Source organism: Coenobita brevimanus, chromosome 8, assembly GCF_032717465.1.
Source record: "Coenobita brevimanus isolate Jiangsu-jjx chromosome 8, ASM3271746v2, whole genome shotgun sequence".
NCBI lineage: Eukaryota > Metazoa > Arthropoda > Malacostraca > Decapoda > Coenobitidae > Coenobita > Coenobita brevimanus.
In genome coordinates, this window is record NC_136961.1 from 2256544 (window position 1) to 2280059 (window position 23516).

A 23516-nucleotide genomic window follows, 5' to 3' on the forward strand; every position below is an offset into this window, starting at 1 on the left:
AGGGCGTGGGAGTTGGGAGCAGGGCAGTGAAATGACGGAGGACAGGGCGACGTGGAGGCGATTTGTTTGTGGCCACCCCGTATGAGATTAAGGCTTCTGGCAATAGACAGGTAGATGGACCAGGCATCATATTCATCTAGAACTTTCTAAGGCCCATTGAAAATATCCTGAGCTGATCCACTGCTACATTATATGATTCCCAGACTGATCTTCCTAGTTTTGCTTTGAAGGCAGACTACCCGGTTCTCTCTATTGGATATTTTTTTCCCATCAAAATGCAAACAATAGTTTTTCTCTTCCTATAGTAGCGATTGTATTTTTTCCTTCTGTTTATCTCCAGCCCTGACAACGCCACACCATACACCAGATTGTGTAGGTGTGGAAACTGGGATGCCTTCATTACCGAGAGTTGAGCTCACACTAGATGCTTTATTGGTTGACACCGAATGACCTGTTATCAATTTCGTTGCATGGTATGTTGAAGATGGCATCTTCCTTGTACTTGGGGCTTCTTAATTGTTACTATTCTCAGTATCACTTGTGGAGACACGAGGTAGTATCTTCAGTTTCAATCTCATATGATGTACCAACTTGCTGTGTTATTGGAGTATCACAAAACACAGCGTTTTCGCCTCTTTGATGGATGGATTGTGGATAATGTTGCAATTTATGTGTACTGTGTCGACTTTTCCACCAGATGTAACTTGTTTATGATACAGTTCCCTATCTTCCCGGCAAATCCACTCTGCATCAGCTTTGGTTATGTCAAAAAGATTTTTCAACTCGTTTTGAAACACTTCTCTTGGTCGTCTTTGGTGGCTTTCATATTCGCTGATCAGTTTGTTCAACAGTGCTCTAATCACTTGTTGACTCAATGCAGAAAAATTACATATTTGCCATAACTAGATTAGTTAGCGATATATTTGCTAAATCCTGCTTTTCTTCAGTTTATCCTCTTCTGATAACACACGGGACCTTCCCAACGCATCACATTTTGAAGGCATTCTGACAAAGTCAGTAAAACTTCCTATCCTGGGTAGACTACGTCGTTTCGTATAATTACACTTTGGCAGGCTTGCACCTCATTTCTGCCCGTTCTTCACGACAGAATCACTAGATCTGAAGTATGCCATGGTATTGCCGACTCAATAAACACCAGGTACACTGCAAACACAAATATAGTAGAAATATATCGATTTTGACTGAACAGCACATATTAAAAAAAAAAAAAAAAAGCGCAAATTTAACCCTATGGAAAATGTTTGTGTGGGGAGATATTTTTAAAGGAAAATGCAGAACCCAACATCATATTTGTGATTTATACATTAAAGTTCATCACCAAGTATAGCAAGATTCATAAAATTAGGGAACATAATTTTTTGTCATAACCCTAATGAGTACTGTTTGTGAAGTGACAATGACGCCGGAAAGGTGTAACTCACAAATCCCATTAAGAAGATTGATGTGAAATAGAAAATGTTTGCAGTGGGTGGAAAGATATAAGCGAAATAGGCTCGGATAATGATGTGCTAAGGCAGTGGTAAACACCCTGTGATGGAGGTCAGTGTGGGTTGCCTAGAGATGCTCCCGCACCAAAAAATCTTTGCCCACCTGTTTAGCTCCAGCCCTGGTGAATTAGCTTACGTTCTTGTCCGACCCGAGACCTCCGTCAGTGAAGCTGTTGTGGTACCACTTGTAAATTTCTCTCTGATTTACCCATGCCTGGCAACTGGCCAAGGCTTGGAGCTATAAATCAACAACGGTAGAGTAAGTACAAATGTCTGGCAGCTGGCTAAGGTTATGGGCTATAAATCAATAACAATGGTTACCTATAGAGAGTAAGTACAAATGCCTGGCAGCTGGCCAAGGCTAGGTGATATAAGTAAAAAACATGGTGTCTGACAGGCTGGCAAGCACTGATGTCTTTTGCTTTAACGAATATAAAAGAGTACGTTCGATAGCCATGGTTTCTGCTCACCCTCTACCCCTATATCCCTGGCTGAAAGGAAGTAGTGGCAAAAGTTTCACACCAAACGTTAACACCTGGTGTTGGTAGTTGGAAGGTTTTCTAGACTTCAGGATTTACAGCGACATCGCCATCTGTGGCCCGTGTAGTCCAGCAAAGCCTCCAACTACCACCTTAACACTGAACATCAGGTCTTAGATCGCCGTAAGACCCAGGCTATGATTTCCATCCAGCCAGGGACAGAATTAGAGGCTGAACACAAACTATTGTTCACCAGTGTACAGTCCCGGTCATAAACACTGATCCACTCCATAACGATAAATAGCTAAACACTGAACAAAGACTTTCCAAACCCAGTGAGGCAGTTGCGGAACTCAACAAGCTTCTCAGACTATCACGCAAGAGTTTCATAAAAATGCGACTCAAAAGTGGAACGAAATCTTTATCCTTAACTGTACCTGTCTTAAGGCTGGTTTCACAGTCGCTGCCTTTTGTTAAGATGACAACCAACGAAACCGTCACTCCTCTGTTTCCACTTTCATAGTCACCTTTGTCGGTGGTGTTAGGGAGCGCAGGAACCAAGGCATTATTAACATAGCTACCATGGAATCCTTAGTGAACCCCAGACCTCCCTAGTGAAGGTTAATATGTTGGGGAATATTTTCAAACAGATGCAAACGCATTAACTGTAAAGACAACCGCTATTGCCTTGGGTATCATCAGCATAATGTTAAATCTTACTCTAAAAGGGAAAATATGTTTATCAATGTTTTATGGTTCTTGTATAAGTAGCTCTTGAAGTTATCATATCCTCTTTTGGGATATATTTTACACTTAAACTTACACCTCAAATACACTTGTATATCAATGATGAAACCTCCGTTAGTATTGTCACGATCTATCTATCGATCTGTCTGTCTACCTATCTTTCTACTTTCTATGTCTATATCTATCTATCTACCTATTTGTCTATCTGTCTATCTATATCTAATATACTATAGCACTAGCCATGTGTGTGTGTGTGTGTGTGTGTGTGTGTATTTTGGGTAGCCGAAACTACACATTCAAATCGCACCAAAAAAAGAAAAAAAAAAAAAATCGCTGATGTGAAAACTCTTGGTCCCATCACGATTGAAAAACTTTTACTATATTTAATGAGCGATCAAAGTTTGACCAGATAACGCCGCTCCCGCGTAAGTGCCTGAAATGAGGGTTGCGTTCACAGTAGAGTTTTTGATGGCTTCATATAAACGTGACTCGGATTACCTGAAATGATCGTGTAAGAAACACGAGGAAATGAGTGCGAAGCTCGAGAAAGTGAGCGCGCAGCGCGACAGCCCTCCGCAGGAGCAAGTGCGAGGGGCTCGAAGGGCCCATAAGCACTTCTCTCTCTCTCTCTCTCTCTCTCTCTATAGATGCAAGATGCAAGATGCAGGGCGGATGTTTGGATATCACAGGCAAAACAAAAATCGTCAGTGAACAGGTATTATGAAACCCCCTGTGCCAACTTAGTCCTATACTACATTAAATCTAGTTAATCATTATGTTAAGCGGTGACAGAATCGGTAGAGCAGCGGCCTGCAGTCCTAATGGACCCAGGTTCGAATCCCGGCTGGGGCAGGGAACAGTTTAAAGATTTGAATTTCACAAAAAAAGCAGACTTTTCTGGTCTACCAGATGACCCGCTGACATGTCATAAAAGTACTCCCGCTAATACTAGTACACCAGTCCTGTATGAGACAGCCCTAGCATGTATTCAATATGGATGGTGGGTGTTAGCGCCGAAGTGGTGACATGTGGGGATGCAGGAGGACTATTGGGCCCCAAGGAGGACTTGGGAATAGGCACTGAAGCCTTTGCCCAGAGTCGGACACGTAAAAGAAAGAAAAAAAAAAAAGATTCAATATAAGAATTTTCTAATCCGTCAAGAAAGCCCAGTGGCACCAAAAATCAGCCTTGCCTCGGATTTCCCAAATCTAGGTAACATCCTGCATGTGTGCCAACACTGGTTAACTTTGCCATGAATCTGTATCTGCCACCCTTGGGCCGTGCCGAGATAAGCCCAGGACTGAGGGTAATAGCCTTTGTGACTTATTTCCGCCAGCTTAGACGCTTTTCAAGCACATTTTCCTTACCAGTTACTTTCTACACCTGGCACGTTGATAAATTTGCAGAATATTTCGGTATTCAAGAGCAATAAGAAGTACAGTATACAAAAGAAAGAAGTGTTACAAAGCCTCCAATAAGCTGACGAGAAAACTGCCCTTTGAGCCCATCACATCTCACTCAACCTCTGGCGCATCACCACACGATCTCTCTCACACCACCAACCACCACATTATCACTCACATACCACCAAACTACCATATTATCTCGAACACAACCATTCTATGTCACTCACACTAACACACTACCGGGTATCTTATACATACCACCACACCACCACAGTGTCTCACACCACAACATCAGCAGAATATCACTCTCATACCACAGTACTATCCCTGTTACACCACCACATACAGTAACCACCCTACACCATCTCATAACACCTTTCACAGCCTCACACCACAACACCACCAAACTACACTACCTAGCTCACTCAAACATACTCGCCCGTTCTTCCTCCATCCTCCTCACACCCGCGTCTTCTTCTTCTTTATCCTCCTCCTCTTCTTTTTACTCCTCCTCATCTTCTTTTTCGTCTTAACTCTCTCTTTCTGTCTGTCTGTCTGTCTCTGTCTCTGTCTCTGTCTCTGTCTGTCTGTCTCTCTCTCTCTCTCTCTCTCTCTCCATTTTTGTCCTCCTCATGTTGCTTCTCTGTGCAGGATTCCCTAAAGTTCTAGTCGTAATTTTCCTCTTCTCCCACCTACATTTTCTGTTTTCCTTCCACTCTCCCCGTTCCACATTTTTCCAGTCTGTTAAACTTAGCCGTTTCTGTTTTCACAAACCATTGGCTATTACATAGTTTCCAAGTTCCTGTCACATACGTATTTTCTTTCATGTTGCTCATGTCACGCCATGTGATCATTGTATTTATACTTCTTGTGAACCTTCATATATTTCTGATGTCACTATTTTACTACATTTCTTCTTCAGCTTCGTTGTCTTACTTTTCTGCTATACACACCTGTTCATTCTATCATTCTTACTATATCCCTCTTCCAGCAAACGTGTATATTTTGGCAAAGGTACACCCTAACAGTGAAGTTATTAATGAAGGCTTCATCTAACCACTCCAGTTTGGTAATTCTCTCCTTTAGCTGAAAATAATTGTATGGCATGAGTAAGAAAAATTTGCTGAAAGACGTCGTCGTACTGTAAGGGTTAACTCTGTCACCTAAAGTAGAGCCAGATTATTACTGGGCAACAATAAGTCAACTTTTGTTTTTGACTCTGAACCAAGGCAGGCAAACCTGTTCCCGGTGTCCAGTAGTTCACCTGCGACACACCAACAGAGGACTGATCCTCTGCAACCCTTACACGTCACCTGGCATTTGGACACTCATAACAACAATCTGTGTTGTGATACACCAGCTGCGTCACATTCAGATATGGTGTTATGGTATTAGTGGGGATGTTTTTACGGCGTGGCGGTGGGTCTGTCTGATCACATCTGGTGTTATTGTCTTTATTGTTATTCCTCCTTATATTGGTGAACATTTCTTCATTTTGCTGTTTATTCTCCCCTGAAGCAATCGTAGAATTAAACATTAGAATGGGCCTACATTTTTTCCATATCACTTGTTCGCGATTAGCACCATAATCTCGTGTTAATCTTTTGTTACTGCTTAGTACTGAAGATGGGTAAAGAGAATTTTATGCCAAGTTTAACTGGAGGGAGAACAGTATTTTTTTTTTTTTACGTGTCATAGGGGATGTTTACATATCCTAGACTCACAGAAAAAGGGAGAAGCAAGTCGAAATTTCTCTTTCTTTTTTCATACTGATTGTTTCCATCTCCCCATCATTATCCATTTATATGACGTCTTTGTCTCAGTTATTTTTCCATATTTGTTATTTGTACACAACACCAGTATGTGCAGATGGTTAGGTCTACGAAGTGTGAATAATATTCCGATGGCTTGAATGATGTGTCGATGACTATCTGACTCGTTCCAATAGGCATGCTGTTGATAGGTCTTAAACTTTCGTGCATTCTCTTTCCTTTGTTCTGGACCAAAGTCAACCCATACTTAGTCTGGAAAGTGGTAATGATAATGATGATCTGTTTTTTTTTTTTTTTTTTTTTTTTTTTTTTTTTCCTGTGCAGTCCTTTCATTCACTAAGGAGAGTGTTTCCATCCTTTATATACACTTATTCTCTCTTTATATTCTCCATTGCCTCTCTTCAACCATTCTTCAAAACTTTCTCCACACCATCCATGTTCCTTAACACATCCTGCTGGTACTTCAGGCGTATAGGATTCAAAAGCAGGGAGAGAAAAGCAAAGTAAAAGAATTAAAGATTACCACCATGCCCAAGGGAGTGCAGGATGGCCTCCACACAGCTACAATACACTGACACGCTTCTCTGCAAAGAGCCGTGATCATTAATAAACTTACAGAACATTGGCTCCCCAAATTTTCGTGTTTGTTTGGCTTGACTTTTGACCCCATTAGCTCTGGGTCAGGCCTACACCCCCAGAATGGAAGCCGTGTCTGTGGGGTACCTGCCCAGGGAACAATTATACCAGGTCTAAAGTGAATTTGAAAAGAAATGAAAAACCAAGACCAAATTGAAAAATGTTTGGGATAAAGAGGGCAGACGAGGAAACTGTACTAAGATTAAAGTGAATTCGCACAGAATGAAGAAACGACAGGAAACTGAAAAATGTTTGAGATACGGACGAAAGAACTGGGAACTGAACAATTACAGTCAATCTCCAGCTTAGTGTACAGACATATATTAATCAACAGAGTGTCAGAAACGATGGACCAAATATGCCCAAAAATGTTTACAGAAGCTTTTTCCCTCTCGTGAAGCGTCATGAATATTATTACAGTAAAAACCTGTAGTCTCAAAATACTCTTAAACATCCAAATCCTCCCGTTACATTTCAGGCTGCGTGAGCTACCATGTCGCGCTTTGCCTGTAAAAATACAAACATTATATGTTATCCTGCTGGCGTCAAACGATTTTCTTCACCTGAGGGAAGCCCAGCGGCACACAAAGGTTAATAGCTCTCCTGATTACCGTCGCCGAGAATTACGAGCATTGCCGTGTACTATATCCTGCTAAAGCCAAACGATTTATTTAAGACAGTTCAAAAGGTTAACCTAAAAGAGAGCGAAGCATATAAAAACTGGTGTAAACCAGGCATTACACCTTCACTGCCAGTGGTAATTTAACACCTTCACTACCATTACGTATAATTATTTTCTAATGTTACAGCCAGATAACTTTATTAGGTCTTTGGTAACAACTGTATTAGTTACGAGGTAACTGTTTGCTGTTTTAAGTCCTCCAGTTCTAAAAGTCTCCTCTAAAAGGAAGTAAAAAAAATCATCAGGAGGGGCTGAATAAAACCGCCTGACTATTGCAAGAATAATTATTTATGAAAAGTATTGGAACTTAAAAGAATCATTCTTTATCATCAGCCGTCTGGCTGACAGGTTCAGATCCTTTGATTCGGCTACACTTGGGGTATTTAGTAGCGCCTCGTCCTTTGTGATTTATAATGCCTACTGCCACATATCATCTTTTACTGATGCAAAATGATATAAAAATATAAGAAATAACACACAGGAAAGTATCATGGTGTAACAGAAGAAATAAACCATCAAAGAACAGCCATACCTTGGTATTTCAGTCAATATAGGAACTGAATTTTCAACGAGGAAATAAATCCTGCCCGTCCCTTGATTTCGCACTTCTGTAAGTGTTTCGTAAAACAAATTTCCATATGCGGATACAACTTTTCCAGATATTCCAGTTGTTCTTTCTTTCTTAGAAGTGGACTACCGTCGTGTCAGGTTTATGTACAGTTTCCACTAACTCTTCTGCTCTACACCATGCCCGTTATGAGCTGAGCATTCTGGCATATTTGTTACCGTTGCTGATGGTGACTCTTCCGGTCTTCAAAATATAATGCATAACATTCCAGTTACATCTTGTGTAAATTGTTAATTCTTTCTCCTTTTATTATTAGCGTTCTGTGAATAACGTCCTGGAATAGTTATCATTTTCCTCTGTTCTTCCCAATAGTTCAATTTCTTCCATATAAAATACATACCACTGCAGTTTGGTGTAAATCTTTGCTGCTTACTTATCAGGAAACTCTTCTCCTCTCATTCACAGTCCAACCATTATGGTGGATTCGCTGTTGTTAATAATAATGATTTACCCTCCATATGTCTCCATAATCAACACATACAAGCAATGAATATTTCCCATGTAAACTCGTCCTTCTTATCTCAAGGTATATTTTCTTCCTTCTGTTACAGTTGAACCATAGCATGAAATGAGAGTGATAAGTGCTTAGTTTCTTCTTTGTCTACTTCTTCCTCCTCTTCTTCTTTTCCTCCTCCTCCTCCTCCTCCTCCTCCTGCTTTTTCCTCCTCGTCCAGTTCTCTCCACCTCCTTCCCATCTCTCCCTCTTCCCCTTTCTCATCGTTCCGTACAATCACCTTCCTGCCATTTTCTCCGTGGCTTCTTCTTCCATCTCCGTTCCTTTAGTCTGCGGTCGTTTGGATGTTTTTCTTCATTAATTTTTCTTCTTTGTCCTCTTTAATCTTCTTTCCCTTTTTCTCGAAATCCTCTTCTTCCTCACCCTCCTTTCCTTCCTTTTCATCGTGTGTGTGTGTGTGTGTGTGTGTGTGTGTGTGTGTGTGTGTGTGTGTGTGTGTGTGTGTGTGTGTGTGTGTGTGTGTGTGTGTGTGTGTGTGTGTGTGTGTGTGTGTGTGTGTGTGTATTTCTCTCTCTCTCTCTCTCTCCCTCCTGATTATTACTATTCTCTCTTCTTCCTACCTTTCCAAAACTTTTCTCTGCTTACCTTTATGAACACCACCACCACCACCACCACCCCTTTCTCCTCCTCCTCCTCCTGCTCTTTGTTTTGTTGCCTTCATCCCCTTCCTACCTTCTTTAATCTTCTCTCTTCTCTTTTCATTATGTCTCTTTACTCCTCTTCGTCGTTCTCTTTCATTCTCTTTTTCCTTGTCTTGTACCTTCTCTTCCACCCTCTCTTCCGTCTCATTTCTCATGTTCTTCCCTCTTTTGTTTTTGTATTTCGTGTCTTTTCCATTTTATCCTTTTATTCTTTCCTTGTCTTCCTATCATTAATGTTTTTTCTTCTTCTCTTGAATCGTTCTTCTCTTTGCCTCCTAACGTTCCATCTATTTACTCTCCTTCTCCTCTCGTTTCCTTCTTGTTCTTCTTCCTCCTCCTCCTCCTTCTCCTCCTCCTCCTCCTCCTTTTCTTCTTCTTCTTCTTCTCCTCCTCCTCCTCCTGCTCTTCCTGCTCTTCCCTCCCTCCCGTGGCAGACAGACCCTGCATTAAGGCCTTGTGGTGGAGCCCAGGCAGAATTACATTGTCTGTTGTATTATGTCGCCATCTTGTCTCCTTTCCCTTGCCTTCATACCATTCACATCTTCCCTTTATTTCATACACCATTTTCTTTTCTTCCTTTTCTTCTTCATCCCTGTCTCATTTTCTTCGTCTCTTCTTCCTAATCCTCTTCTTTGTGTTCCTTCTTCTCCTTTTCGTTTTCGAATTCCTCATCCATTTCCTCCTCAGTACCCCGTATTTTTTTTTTTTCTAGTCTTCACATTCTTCGTGTCTTCTTTATTCGTCTATCTTATTTTCATTCTCTTTCTTCTTGTTCTTGTTCTTGTTCTTCTTCGTTCCACGGTATTCCATTATCAAAGGTATGTTGGGGGGCGAAGCAGAATTACATTGTCTTGCACAGGCCGCAGCTGAAATGCATTTCTGTGGAATTAGCATATAATATGCATACCACTGACATGACTATTACATGATCCGAATAAATGTGCAAGTGTCCTGCCTTCCCAACTATGCGTACATGCTTCTGTGCACATATTTACTGGTCATATGTACGTCTGTTGTGACATGTAAGATTGCATATATTTACAAGCCTTGCAACCAGTGCGTACATGTGTGTCTACATGTGTTTACTGGTCATATGTACGTCTTTTGTCGTATGTACGTTAGATATTTACTTATCATTTGTACAGCCATGAGCAAAACATCGCTGACCATCCCCTGCCAGTGTTGTCCTGCCTTCCATATTTCTCATTCCCTCCGACAAGACAGGGAGTATCCTTCCTTCCCGTACTCTTTTGTTGTGTATTTCATAATATCTGTAACGCAAAAGTAGTTCCTGTAACACCTTCCATTGCCACAGCCAGCAGTGATGTGTCGGCAAACTTTTGCTCATGCTTGTACGTTGCTTATTGTCACGAACACGTTTCCAGAAGCTGTCTTGTCGTATTTTATTTTATGTTATTTTTTTAAGCGTTTGTTGGTCTTTATCTTGCCACTTGTTCATTTTCAGCAACTGTTCTTTTCCAGATTCAGTAATGATTTCTGCATGGATGACGTGTAAGAAGATACTAAGATGATACTACTAAATGATACGGAAGAAGATATTACATGATACGTAAGAAGGTACTATTAACCGAGTGGCGAGACGCAAATGCGACATCCACCCAGGAACCAATCCTCCTCACTTTTCCCAATGCCTCCCAGTGGCGTAAGGGAAAATCGGTTCACTGCATGGGGCGGCGCTTCGGAGGCAGTTGCTTGCCTGTAGCTGACGGGTCTGTTCAGCCAAACAAGCTGAGGTTGAACAACAACAACAACAGTAACAACAACAACAACTACTACTACTACTAAATGAACAGATTATGGAATTCTGAAAACTGGTGGTCCGATGCACTATCATTACAGCACAAGACCTGGCCTACAGTAAAATATGAAATAAAGTTCTAATTATGGCCTTATGGCTATTTATGTGAACTTAATGTCCTAGTTGCATTCCTAGTTGCATTTTTAATATTGTACAACTTCAGACAACATGTAAAAATTCGGGTTACCCAAATCGCAGTGAACTACTCACATTCTAAATCTGGTAGTCCAGTGGACTGCTTGTCTAATGTTACTAATTTAGAACGTTGCTTGGGAATCGAACTCTGACTCTTTCAGTTAAATGTTGGGTACTCTAACCAATGCACCAGCTGTTCGTCATGGATGAAGAAGCAAGCGTCCCCAGTGATTTACCTAAAAGCAGTGGATAAGAATGGACCATACTGGGTTTGGACAAGCCTGAAGTGACATACAAACTAGAGTGGATACTGAATGACCTGAGTGGATCAGAACAGATCTGGACAAACCCGACATGGCCTTAATGGACCATGTTTTGACTGGGCCAGAATAGATGAGAAGGACCTAATGGACCGATGTGTCCTGATGGAACCTACAGGAAATTAAACTTAATGGATATGATATAACCTGAAATAACCTCATTGGATGTGAATGCACCTGACTGCACCATTGATGAACCTGACTGAGCTTTTATGGACCTTGTTGCGGGATATGTTTATCATAACTTACCTTTTGATTATCACAATAGTCCTGCATTTATGAAGAATTACCCAGAAAATTCAACAGCCGCGCCATACAATTGGTCTACTGGTCCGTCCACATGATCAGTGGACACCTGTGGGTCTGAAGCATGATACTGGGAATACGTTGTAAAATCATATACACGTGATGAACTGAAACACCTTCACTACCTTTTACACACAGACATAAAATGATTAGTTACCATTCCCCAAAACTGATGAGCAACTTGCTCCAGCACAACAGGTACCCAAAGACCTAAATTTAGGCCTAACCTTGTGCCATTGACCTTGACCTTTTGCTCTGAAAACCAAATTACTTCACCTGACCCTCAACCCATCTGCCAAGTGTGGTGTAAATAAGATCTTTTTTTTTTGTAATTACTCTGTGACCTTGATCTTAGATCTGTTGTTCTGCAAATGGAAAAATATATTCTAACCCAGCCTTCAAGCTGTCCATTATGCTTCCTTCAAATAGAATAAAAATGCTTAGAGTTAATTGTGTAGTTCCCGTGAAAACGGAGCAGACAGGGTTAGGACAAGGGCAGATGGAGGAATAGATGACGTAAATAAGATAAGCGATAGTAATGAGGGACAGAGAAAGAGATTGATTAACATAGTGATCAAGAATTTTTGTTTTGGTAACACTGAAGGGAGTTGGAGGAAGGGGAGGACGGAAGCAGAGATATGAAGTGAACCAGGCAGGAAGACGGGAAGGCAAAGGTAGAGAACGAGAAGGATATAATACACAGATCAAATTTAAGAAACAGAAACTAAGAGTAATCGGTGGAGACTCAACAAGATATTTTTCAGGCAAATTTCTGTAAATGGCCTTCATTCACCTCATAGAAACTTTAGCCAAGTATGATGACTCGACACTCCATTTCCAGAATCTCATTACAATGAACAGGAAAAAGTATAGCAGACCCAACATGAGAGAAAAATATATATAAAAGAATGAAACGAAAGAAATGAAGTGAAATGTGACATAGTCATAAATTTCCTCGGATTGTGAAAGTTAGTCTGAATGCTGAAAGATATTGAGCCATCGATCAGATTCAAATGTCGTGGTCGGACCAAATGTAATAGAATAAAATAAAACGTCGACGTTGCGAAATGTAAGAGTCCTCCATAAATTCACAGGCATTGTCTTAAGGAGAAACTGTGGATGAGTGAACTGAGGCGGTGCAGTACCAGGACATATGAACATCCACATACAGACACGGTAGCTAAGTTATCCCTCAGAAGTTGGGAAGTCACCGTTGACTTGAGGAAAATCGCCTGGTGATAGTAAGCATAAAGTTATATTTCCTTCTGCTGTCAGAAAGGAAGCATCACGCTGTCAGTCATCCAGCCAGTTTTCTTTCTCGGTGAAGTTTGCGAAATGAGTCGCCACGTTAATATTCACGCTTCTTGACTCACTTAGGTAATTATAATCGTCTGGCGTTGGCTGGAAAAGGGTGATAGAGATCTTCCAACCATGAAAGTTAATGGTCACAATTTTAACATTTTCTGGCTCCTGTACTTACTCCCAGATGTACAAAACTGTCTAAAGTTAAGGTATTATTTTTTTATTTCAGCCATGAGACACTTGAACAAAGGCAGCGTCACTTGGATAGTTACCAAGCCAATTTTCGTTCTCGTTGGTGCTTGTGAAACAAGTTGTTACCTTAACTGGCAACGGAGTCGCGAAATATTTTGTGGCTGCAGACAAACACTGGCATGGAGATGAACGCGATGGGCAGCCTTTGTTCTGTGCTGTGGTGGGAGAAAACAATGGAAAAACGTTTGAGGACTTATGCCTGGTGATGGGACGCAGGAACGTTTACGAAAGGCACAAGGTTATCGCAGGTGACGGGGTACAGCGAATTTTCCCACGTACTCCCTGCATGTGAGATGGAGTATGTGGCCCTTCCATAGCTCAATACTGGGATTACAAACAGCCTCGACCCTTCTGCCATACATTAGTGTGAAGAGCGTACCCTGGCTTCCTTTCATATCAAATTCATGTCCCGAAGCGGAAAAACTAATATGATCTTTAGCACTCCACTCCACGTGAAGAGTAAAAATAGGTATGTAAAGAGAGGTGGTGTTTCATGGGAGGATGGGTTGTTATTGGGAAATAACAATAACGATTAATATTTTTTTTTCCCTTGACCATCTTTAACAGGATGCAGCGTCAGCCAGTATGTAACAACTTACAAAAGATGCTGTTGTTTCTTTTAGGTATCATAATTTGCAATTCAATCAGTGGTTAAAGCTTAGATATTTTAGTGTAAAGAAATGATATCACTCTGATTAAAAAAAAAAAAAAAAAAAATGCGCTCTCTTGTGCGCACACGCCGTTTAACTCTTAATCCCACAACACTTGTTCTATTATCCACACAAACCGTGTCACGCTAGGATGTCAGCTAAAAGAATCCACAACATAATAAGATTCACTGGGGAGGTATAAAACTCTCTAAGGATTCCACAACAAGTGTTCTAATAATGTTCAGTTTAAAGGTACGTGGGCATGCCGATGGCGCTACCAAAAATGGCTGTGGAGAAGCTGGGAATTGGAATGTATAGCTAGTTAGCCTTTTAGCAAACACAGCGGCATAAAAAGCTAACTTAAGTTTATGCAATATGAATTTCTGATGTAAGGAAGTCGTTATACTAATAACTGCGCATATAAGTATCTCATTTATGACTCCTGAAGGTTGTAAATATTAGGCAGTTTACTGAACATCAGGGGAAACTGTGTCCTCACTCCCCATTATAGAAAGTATTTGTCAAGGAAAAAAATTCTTGAGTTACACTCTAGCTATTTCCTAGAGATTTAAGTCAGTTCAAAACTGACGTTTGATACTGTAGTGGCTCGATTTTGTGTTCGTTAGCTACTTCACTATTCATTTTTTTTTTTTTAGTTTGTATGAATTCGTCCGAAAGCAGAAAAAAAAAAGACATTAATTTCCCTATGTACACAGATATTTCGACTCACACAGCAGTAGAACTCGTATGAAAAAAAAAAAAAAAGTTCATCTTTGGCAATCTTGTGAAAGCTCATGAAGCTGTGCCGGCAATGTCTGTTTTATGTGCAAGGGGAAATTATTACCGAGTTTCATCTTCCTAACACCAGAAGTTTTTATAAAGGTTAGGATATTTATTTTTTGCCGAACAGGAGTGGTTAGATGTATCCATAATTAATCCTGCATTATTAACAGTCTCTTTGAATATGAAGAAAATCGTTGCTAGTATCCCGAATAAAACGAAGTAAACGTTACCTGAATCAACAGACAAAAATTAAAGAAGGCTGGTTATTCTATGTACACTTTTTTATTCCTGATATTATACAACCACAGTTCTCCGACTCTTTCAGCCCGAGGTTGTAGCGTACTTTCGGTTTATCCTTATTCCCCCTCAGTATTTAATTTAACTCTGAAGATGCCTATTATACTGGATAATTTTATTGAGGACTGTTTAATAATGCTTTACTGCGAGAAGTCTTTCAGCAGCTTCTCAGGTCGTCACTGGCCACAATATTAACAAGGTATATGGGCCTGATGAAGTCCCTCTTGTTGTCCTCAAGAAAATATGCTTCTGTGTTTACACCCTGCTTAGGTAAACTCTTTGTTGATTTGTACCTTTCCTTCTTGCTGGAGGTTTGCTTTCATTGAGCGTGTCAAAATGGATGACCATTCCCAGCCTTGTACATCCTGTATTTCTAATGTTTTTGAAACTAATCTTTTAAAAAATTAAATCATTTTTTCTATCACAACCTTCTTTCCGATCGCCAGTATGGGATCCGCCAGGAATGCTCCACTTAGGATCTTCCCACCCTCCTTTCAGATTGCTTGTCATCCTTACTGCGGAACTTCCGCGAAAGCTATGCCACTGCACTTGGCATCTCAGAGACTTTCGATTGAGTGTGGCATAAATGTTTAATTTCCAAACCTCCCTCCAACTGTTTCTGTTCTTCTGTCTTCATCTCTAGCTTCCTTTCTGGTCGTTCAACAGCTTCTGTTGTAGACGACCGCCATTCTTCTGTTAGAGCTATCAGTAGTGGTGTTCCTCAGGGTTCTGTCGTGTCACCAACTCTCTTCCTTACATTCATCATTGACTTAAACTGTACATCTAACCCTATCCACTCATCAGCTGATGTAGCCACCCTTTACCTGTCCATTCACTTCTTGCAGTGTCCATCTCAGCAGTCGCTTCAATAAAATAATGATGAAGCTATCACATACATAATGTTTGACTTGGCTCATATCTCTGATTGGAGTAAGTTTAATGCTGTTGGTAATGCACCAGAAACTTAGTTCTTACATTTTTCAACTCATGAGAATCTATTGCAGTTATATCTTCAGATTTTCAACAATTCCCAACACAATCCTGCATCATGTTTGAACATACTTGGGGTTTCATTCTCTGGGATTTATTTTGGGATGATCATATTATCAAGCTTGTAAAATGTCTCCAAGACAGTAGGTGTGCTAAGCCGATTCCGTGTCTTCTTTTCCCCAGTACGGATGTTGATTTTAAACGTGGGGTTTACTCTCCCCTGTGTAGAGTTCAGCCCTCATGTGTGGGGAGGCTCTCCACATACAGCTCTTCTCAACAAGGTGGGGTCAAAGACTTTTTGTCGTAGTAACTCTCGTCCTCTTACTGGCTCTCTTCACCCTCCTCGCCGCACTGTTGCATCTTTATCTCTTTTCTGTCACTTCTTTAATGGTCTCTGCTCCTCTGAACACTGCTTGCATCGCTCCCCCACTGCGGCGGTTACGAAGCACCCGTCTGATAGCAAACGCTCATGCCTTTTCTTTCCAACTCTCTAATGCAAGAGTTAACCATCACTCCCAGTTCTTCATGTACTCAAAAGGTAAGCTCTGGAACTGTCTTCCTTTGTCAGTATTTCTTAGTGTCTCTGACATCCAGTCTTTTAAACAGTGTGACCAGACATCTCGAAATAAACGGATCTTAAAGTTGACCAGCAAATGTCTTTTTTTTTTTTTTTTTTTTTGAGGGAGCAATTTGCTGCTTTCTGGCCTTTGGTTCCGTCTTCCTTGCAGGAAAAAAAAAAAAATGTACAATATAGTCGCGGCGCACGACTCTGAGGTTGACATTATCGTATCCTGGCAACCTACCAATCAACAGTGCGTCCGATTTCGTATCATATTATATACTAATCATATTATTATACAGTAATATATTAATCACGAATATTATTATACATGAACTTATTACACACGAATCACACACGTACCATATTATACACGAAATCGGAAGCACGATAGATGGGTAGGTTGCCAGGGCATAATAATGACAACCTCAGAGTAGTGCGCCGCGACTATAGACCTATTTGTTCTAGTTCAATCTTTCTTCTTGTTCCAGAAAGACCATGTACCTCTTATGCTTTGGAAGAGGGATTATAAGAGGTCCAGGAACTTTCTACTTCAGCTTTTGCAGACTAACACACAGTATTTGTATGCAATTGTTTACTATTACTAGTGACCTCAAATAACCTTCGACTGGTGACCTCAAATGACCTCGGACGTAGACCTCACATAGCCCATGTCCGAACTGGAGGTCATGTGAGTCTCCATGCCAAAAATTGGGCTGTTGGGTTCAGTCGTTCGAGCATGTATTACCAGTGGCAAATGATCCAGGTCTCGATTCACGCTGCTGCAGTCGTGCCGTCAACACGTCTCCCAGCTCTTGCCTAGTGCCCTATCCCTGTCTCCACGTTGCCTTGTCGTGATGTTGTTTTCAGAGGCTTGCCTCTAATTCATCATCACTGGCTCGCTATTGGAGCTGTGATTTCGCCATAGCCGGTGCTGCTTGAGCTGTGTTTGACCGTGTTTTTCCACTGCACAGCGTTTTCTCCCTGCTTTTCAAGAGCCCTGCTCTTGCTCTTGAGAGTTTTTCCTCGTTTTTTCACGGCCTGCCGTTAGTATCCCTCACCGTAGTACGACGCCGAACCCTGAAGGAGTGTCGTTAGGGCATTTCCATGAAGGGGGGCCTTTAGGGCCTGGTTATAGGAGGCGGTGAGGGCGGCATTTCTGTTAGGGCTAGGGTTAGGCTTGACCCTCACGGGGAAGTGACGGGGTCTCTTGCGTCGCCCTTTAGAGGGTAGAGAGAACCCCCCCGTCACTGTAGGGACCTTTGGCCGTTTCTCGTTTTTTTATTTTATTTTTTTTCCACACATTATATATATTTATATCTGTATATATTTATATATTCTGTGTGCCTCCTGCTTTTTGTTTTTCCTCACACACATTATATATATTTATATTTATATATTCTGTGTGCCTCCTTTTTTGTTTTTGCTAACCCATTATATATATTTATATTTATATATTTATATATTCTGTGTGCCTTCTGCATTATTCCGCTCATTTGTAGATTATTGTTATATACATATCTACTAGCTTGAGTTCTCCAGGTATTTTCTGGCCCACTCACTGGCGATATATATATATATATATATATATATATATATATATATATATATATATATATATATATATATATATATATAATCTATCTACTCAGCCCTCTTGTTCACTCTGCTTGTACAGTTGTACACTGTATGATTATTTTTATAATTGTACATTGTATTTTTGTATTATCAGAGTGAGGTCTCTCCGTGCCTTCATTCTGCCTGCTTAGTGCCCGTGGTGGCCTGATCATGCAGGCCCAAACCCCCCCCCCCCCGCCCTGCGGGGGCTGCGAGACCGCACTGTTCAACCGTGAGCAGCTCAACCTCCACCTTCAAGGTGCGCGGTGGAAAATCGACCTCCACCCCCTCCACCTCCACTGCCCCCCCTTGTCGCTCGCTCATCCCCGCCCCCACCCGCACCCCCCCAGCCCCCCGCCCCACCGCCAAGCGGCGACCTGCCTCCGAGAACGACTCCTCCTCTGACGAGTCTCTCTACCCCTCCTCCATGCTCACCACCGCCGCTAGTGACTGTGCTCCTTCTGCTGCCCAGGCCTGCACCAACCGCCCTCTCAAGTCCGCCCGCCTCCATGAAGGCATGGAAACATCCCAGGACCTCCCCCCGTCAGAGATTCCTCATAGCCCCTCAAGGAATGGCTCGGAATCCTCCCCTACCACCTCAGAAGCCTCCCATTCTGCTAACCATGATCTTATGTCTGCCTCCTGTGTTCCCTCCGCCGCTGATGACGATGATGGCCTCACCCTAGTCACTCACAAGAAGCCTAAAAAGAACAGGCAAGGAAACCCTCCCCCCCTCGGCTCCAGGCAACTCACCTCAACTAGGCCCCACTGCATCCACCACCACTCAGCAGCCAAAAGCCACGACCACCAGGAAGCCATTCGTGTCTGTGGCACCTCAGCCCCGCCCCACATCGCAATACCCTGTGTTCCGGGTTCCTGTGCAGGAGGGCTTCAGCACCTTCTACAATGCAGTTGCAGCCATAGAGGCCTCCCTGCCCAACCTCCGATGCTCCAACACCATGGGAGCCAACGGGAGCTCCGTCGTGATCCCGTTGGACGGAGAATCTTATGATCGGCTCAAAACTGCGCCAGGAGATGAAGCCTTCCCTGTCAGGCTCACGGAGCTCCCCCCATATAAGCAAACCACCAGGGCCATTGTGATGGGATTTCCATGCCACTTCCCCACAGACATTCTCCTGTCCCACGACCTGGTGGAGTCGGCAGAAAGATGCCAAAAGGCTCGATCCCGGGAGGAGACCAGACAGGTTCTGATCACCCTCCGGGGTCCCCTCATTCCAGAGATCTCGCTGGGGAACTGGGGTGCATATAAGCTCCGCCCATTCACCCCGGAAACGCTACGATGCTTCAGGTGCCACAGGTTCGGGCACCACCAGTCCACCTGCAAGCGTCCCCCCACCTGTGGTATCTGCAGCCAAGGGTACGACACCGACCTGTGCCTCTCTCGGTACAAGGCGGGAGAAAAGATCCCAGCAAAATGCTCAAATTGCTCCAGCAATCACCATGCTTGGCACTCCAGTTGCCCAATGCGAGTCTCATTAGTGAACCAGGGCCGCCTCCACCAGGTCATGTGGGTTCAAGAAAAAGAGAAATTGTGCCCCGCTCCTCCAGACACCTTCATCTGGGGCACCCAAGTACAAGGAAGATTCAAACTCTTCCTCTCCCCAGCGCTGCCGAATTCCCTTCCCTTCCTTCCTCCGCCCCCCCTCCTATCCCCACTGCCCCTCAATCTACCCCTCTGCCACCGGCTGCTCCTCCCCAGAAGCCACCTCCTGCCTCTCCAGACCCATCATTCATCCTCCTCTCCAAGGACGATCTAAGGGGTATCCTTACGGAGATGGCCGTGAGCGTGGCGCATCTGCTGGCGGGGATACTGAACACTTCCCTTGACTCCTCTCAACTCACAGCCCCAGTCAGTGCACTGGCAGAGAAGGTGGCAGATCAAGCCTTCGCCACCAAACTGGCAGCTCGCCAGACCTCCCCCCCAGCTACCGATCAGGCTGCCCCCTCAGCTCCCCCCCCCCAGCCCCAAACGAGCAAGCCACACACTGTCCCCCGGGCATCTGCCAAGCACCCCAAGGGGCAGCCAGTCGCCAACAACCCTCCAGTGAGCAAGACGCCCGTCGCTCCCACCACAGCTGCCACGCAGAACGGGAAACAACCATGCCCCCTGCCTCTCCTCTAATGAGACCATCTATCCTTCCAATGCCGCGCCTTCGCATCCCACAGTGGAACTGCCTTGGAGTGAGAAGCAAACTCGCCCACCTTCAGGAAGTGGCTGCTATGGATGACATCCAAGTCATCCTCCTGCAGGAGACACTTCTCCCTGAGGACTCCACTGTCAGGATCAGAGGGTTCACTGGCCATTTTCTCCCCCAGATCCCTGGTGTCACGAGGGGATGTGTGATTCTTGTTAAGAACCACATCCCATCGCCCATTGCTCCTCTTTTTTTTTTTGTGGGGAGGGAGTCCAGGTACACGGCATCACCTTGCATCTGGCCACCACCTCCCTCAACATTCTCAACATTTACAGGAGCTGGACCGGCGCCCTTGATCTGGGTGAGATCATGACACTTGCGGCTTCTGAGCCCACATACATTGCTGGAGACCTTAATGCGCACCACTCTATCCTCTCCTCTCCCTCCCCAGCCAATGAAGCTGGGAGACACCTCACCGAGACCCTTGAGGAAATTCCTGGCGTGTCCTTGTTAAATGACACCTCTGAACCAACTCATGTTCGAGGTGGCAGATTGGACCTCTCACTCGTTACCTCTGCTCTCGCCAGAGACTCTGCATGGTTCCTACACCGATTCCTCACTAGTGACTATTTTGGCATAGTGACGGAACTTAATGTAGCTGTCCCCACACCGCTGCCTGCCCCCCCCCTCGGTGGAACCTATGCAGAGCTCGCTGGAGTGAGTATGAGGAAGCGATTGAGGCACATCTTAACAATGTCATGTCCCCTTGTTCCCTTGATGATCTTGCCGAAGGCATCGCAAATGCTTTCAGACAGGCTGCCACTGACTCCATCCCCCTCTCCAAGCCCCTCCGCTCTCCCGTCAGGAACCAATGGTACTATGACGAGAGAGTGTGGGAGCTGAACGATAGGCTCAACTCGGCCCGAAAAGCCTACAGGAGGGGGCCCTGAGACCTCACCAGACAATACCTGGCTGCAGTGGCACGTCATGTCTCCAAGGAAAAGCGGCGCCTTAAGGAAGAGGCCTGGATACGATGGTTAAGATCTCTCGATTCACACTCCTCCCTGAAGGAGATGTGGACGAAGATCAGAAGAGTCTCTCGCAACAAACGGCCTAACCCTCCCTCTCATCCCGACCCTGCAGAGGAAGCGAACCGTCTTGCTGTCCTTTTTGCCAACAGAACCTTTCCTGATATCCTTCCCCAATCAATTAGAGATGAGCAGGTGCGCCTGGGGGGCCCCAGAAGGGATGCCACAGACACGGCCTGCTCCCGCCCTGATGCCTGCGATTGCCTTTTTACCCTCAGGGAACTGAAGAGTGCTCTCCACGGCAGAAAGGACACAGCACCTGGGGCAGACGGCCTCACCTACTCCCTCCTTGCAGGATCGGGCATGAAAGGCAAAACCTCCATCCTCGAAGTTGTCAACAAATCCTGGGAGGAAGGAAAGCTCCCCTGATCTTGGAAGCAGGCAATTATACACCCAATACCCAAGCCTAAAGATCGCACTGCCATGAGACCCATATCGCTTCTCAGCTGTATTGCCAAAACAGCTGAAAGGCTTGCTCTCTCTCGACTCACCTGGAAGCTAGGCACATTACACCCTAGGCTCTTCACCTACCTGCAGGGCCGAGGCGCCCATCAGTGTCTTGCCTCGTTTCTAGGTGAGCTGAGGAACGGCAGGGGTAATGCTGTCTTCCTTGATCTGGAGAAAGCCTTCGAGTTAGCTAACCCTGAAGCCATCCTTGCTGCACTCACCAGGAAAGGGATCCGTGGCAGACTCCTCTCCTGGATCAGAGACTTCCTCTCTGATCGTGCTGCTTGTGTCAGTTTTCAGGGCCAGCTCTCTCCTTCCTACCCTCATATCAACGGCACTCCTCAGGGGAGTGTGCTCAGCCCCTTCCTGTTCAATATTTTGATAGACAACCTGCTGTCGATCGACTTTGGTCGGAGCGTCACGCTATTTAGCTATGCAGATGACCTTACTCTAGTCCTCTCTAGCAGAGCCACACACAACCAGGCCATGACTGCCCTAACCCTCCTCCAAAATAGGTGCCGTGACCTCGGTCTAAAGATCAACCTCGAGAAAACCAAGTACATGCAGTTCGGCATGCGCCCCCCAGAGTGCCCTCTTTTTCTCGGGGGACATCAATTGGACCGCGTTCACAGGCACCAATATCTGGGGTTGTGGTTTGATAGCAGTCTCTCTTTCGCACCTCACATCTGCTATCTGAGAGAGAGAGAGCTGCCCCTAGAATCACAGCTCTCAAGGCTATAGCGTGCCGCTCCCTCGGTGCCTCCAGCCGTGTCCTAAGAATTTTTTACACCCATGCCATCCGCTCCCTAGTTGATTACTGTGCCATTTGTCTCGTAGGGCTTTGTAGATCTCAAGTCCGGGCTCTAGAAACTCTGCAAAACGAAGCTCTCGGAGTCATACTAGGGGCGCCTGGCTGAACTTGGCTGGAGAACCTAAGTATTGAGAGTGGTCTTCCCTCTCTCAAGCTCAGAATCTGGAGTCGATTGACAGCCATTGCTGCTCAACTGTGCAGACACAAACCTCTTCTCCCTGTCGCAACCACTCTCCATCGCACTGTTGAACGCCCCCCTCACCCTCGTCCAGGAAGGGACTGGGTACGTTCCCTCATTAACATTACTCATACCCTTGGCCTCGCACCCACACTCCGAGAGGGTCCTGATTCCCTGCATCCTGAATACTCTCCTCTCCCTCCATGGCAGTCATCACCCATCACCTTCATCCTTCCCAATTCCCATTGCCCCAGAGCATCCATCCCCGCTCTCCTCCACCAAGACAGCCTCAGGAGAATTTCATCCCTCCAAACGCCTGACACTGCCGTATACTACACTGATGGATCAGTTACACAAGAGGGGCTAGCAGGCTCTGCATTTGTCACTGAAGGCCTAGTCGAGAATTGGCGGCTCCCCACGGGAGCCTCCACATACGAGACAGAGCTCGTAGCCATCTTATGTGCACTACGTCATGCCTACGAGCTCCATAAACACCGCATTGTTGTCCATACTGACTCGCTCTCGTCTCTGTACGGTCTCCAATCAAGGCACTTCAGAGACAATGCTAACCTGCTATCCTCAATTCATGCTGTAGCTGACTCCATCAACCAATACGGGGGTGAAATTCTCCTGCACTGGCTGCCTGGACATGTAGGCACATTGGGCAATGAGCTTGCATTTGCTGCTGCACGAGCTGCAACTACTCTCCCACACCCCACCTTCCCTCTCCTCGCCAGTCTGTCTCGCATCAAATTTCTCACCAATAAGGCCATCAATGATCACATCTTAAACA

The 23516-nt window shown here is 44.3% G+C and overlaps 1 protein-coding gene across 1 annotated transcript in view; it reads left to right on the top strand.

Moving 5' to 3' along the window:
* The first annotated feature begins 21710 nt into the window (after nt 1–21710).
* Nucleotides 21711–23516, top strand: part of LOC145406166 (uncharacterized) — a 2297-nt gene continuing 491 nt past the window's right edge. Inside the window, exons 1-2 of the mRNA XM_080277367.1 lie at nt 21711–22366; nt 22747–23516. The exon at nt 22747–23516 is cut by the window's right edge and continues 491 nt beyond it. Of these exons, the coding sequence (XP_080133493.1) occupies nt 21711–22366; nt 22747–23516 (1426 nt within the window). The remainder of the gene's footprint in view (nt 22367–22746) is intronic.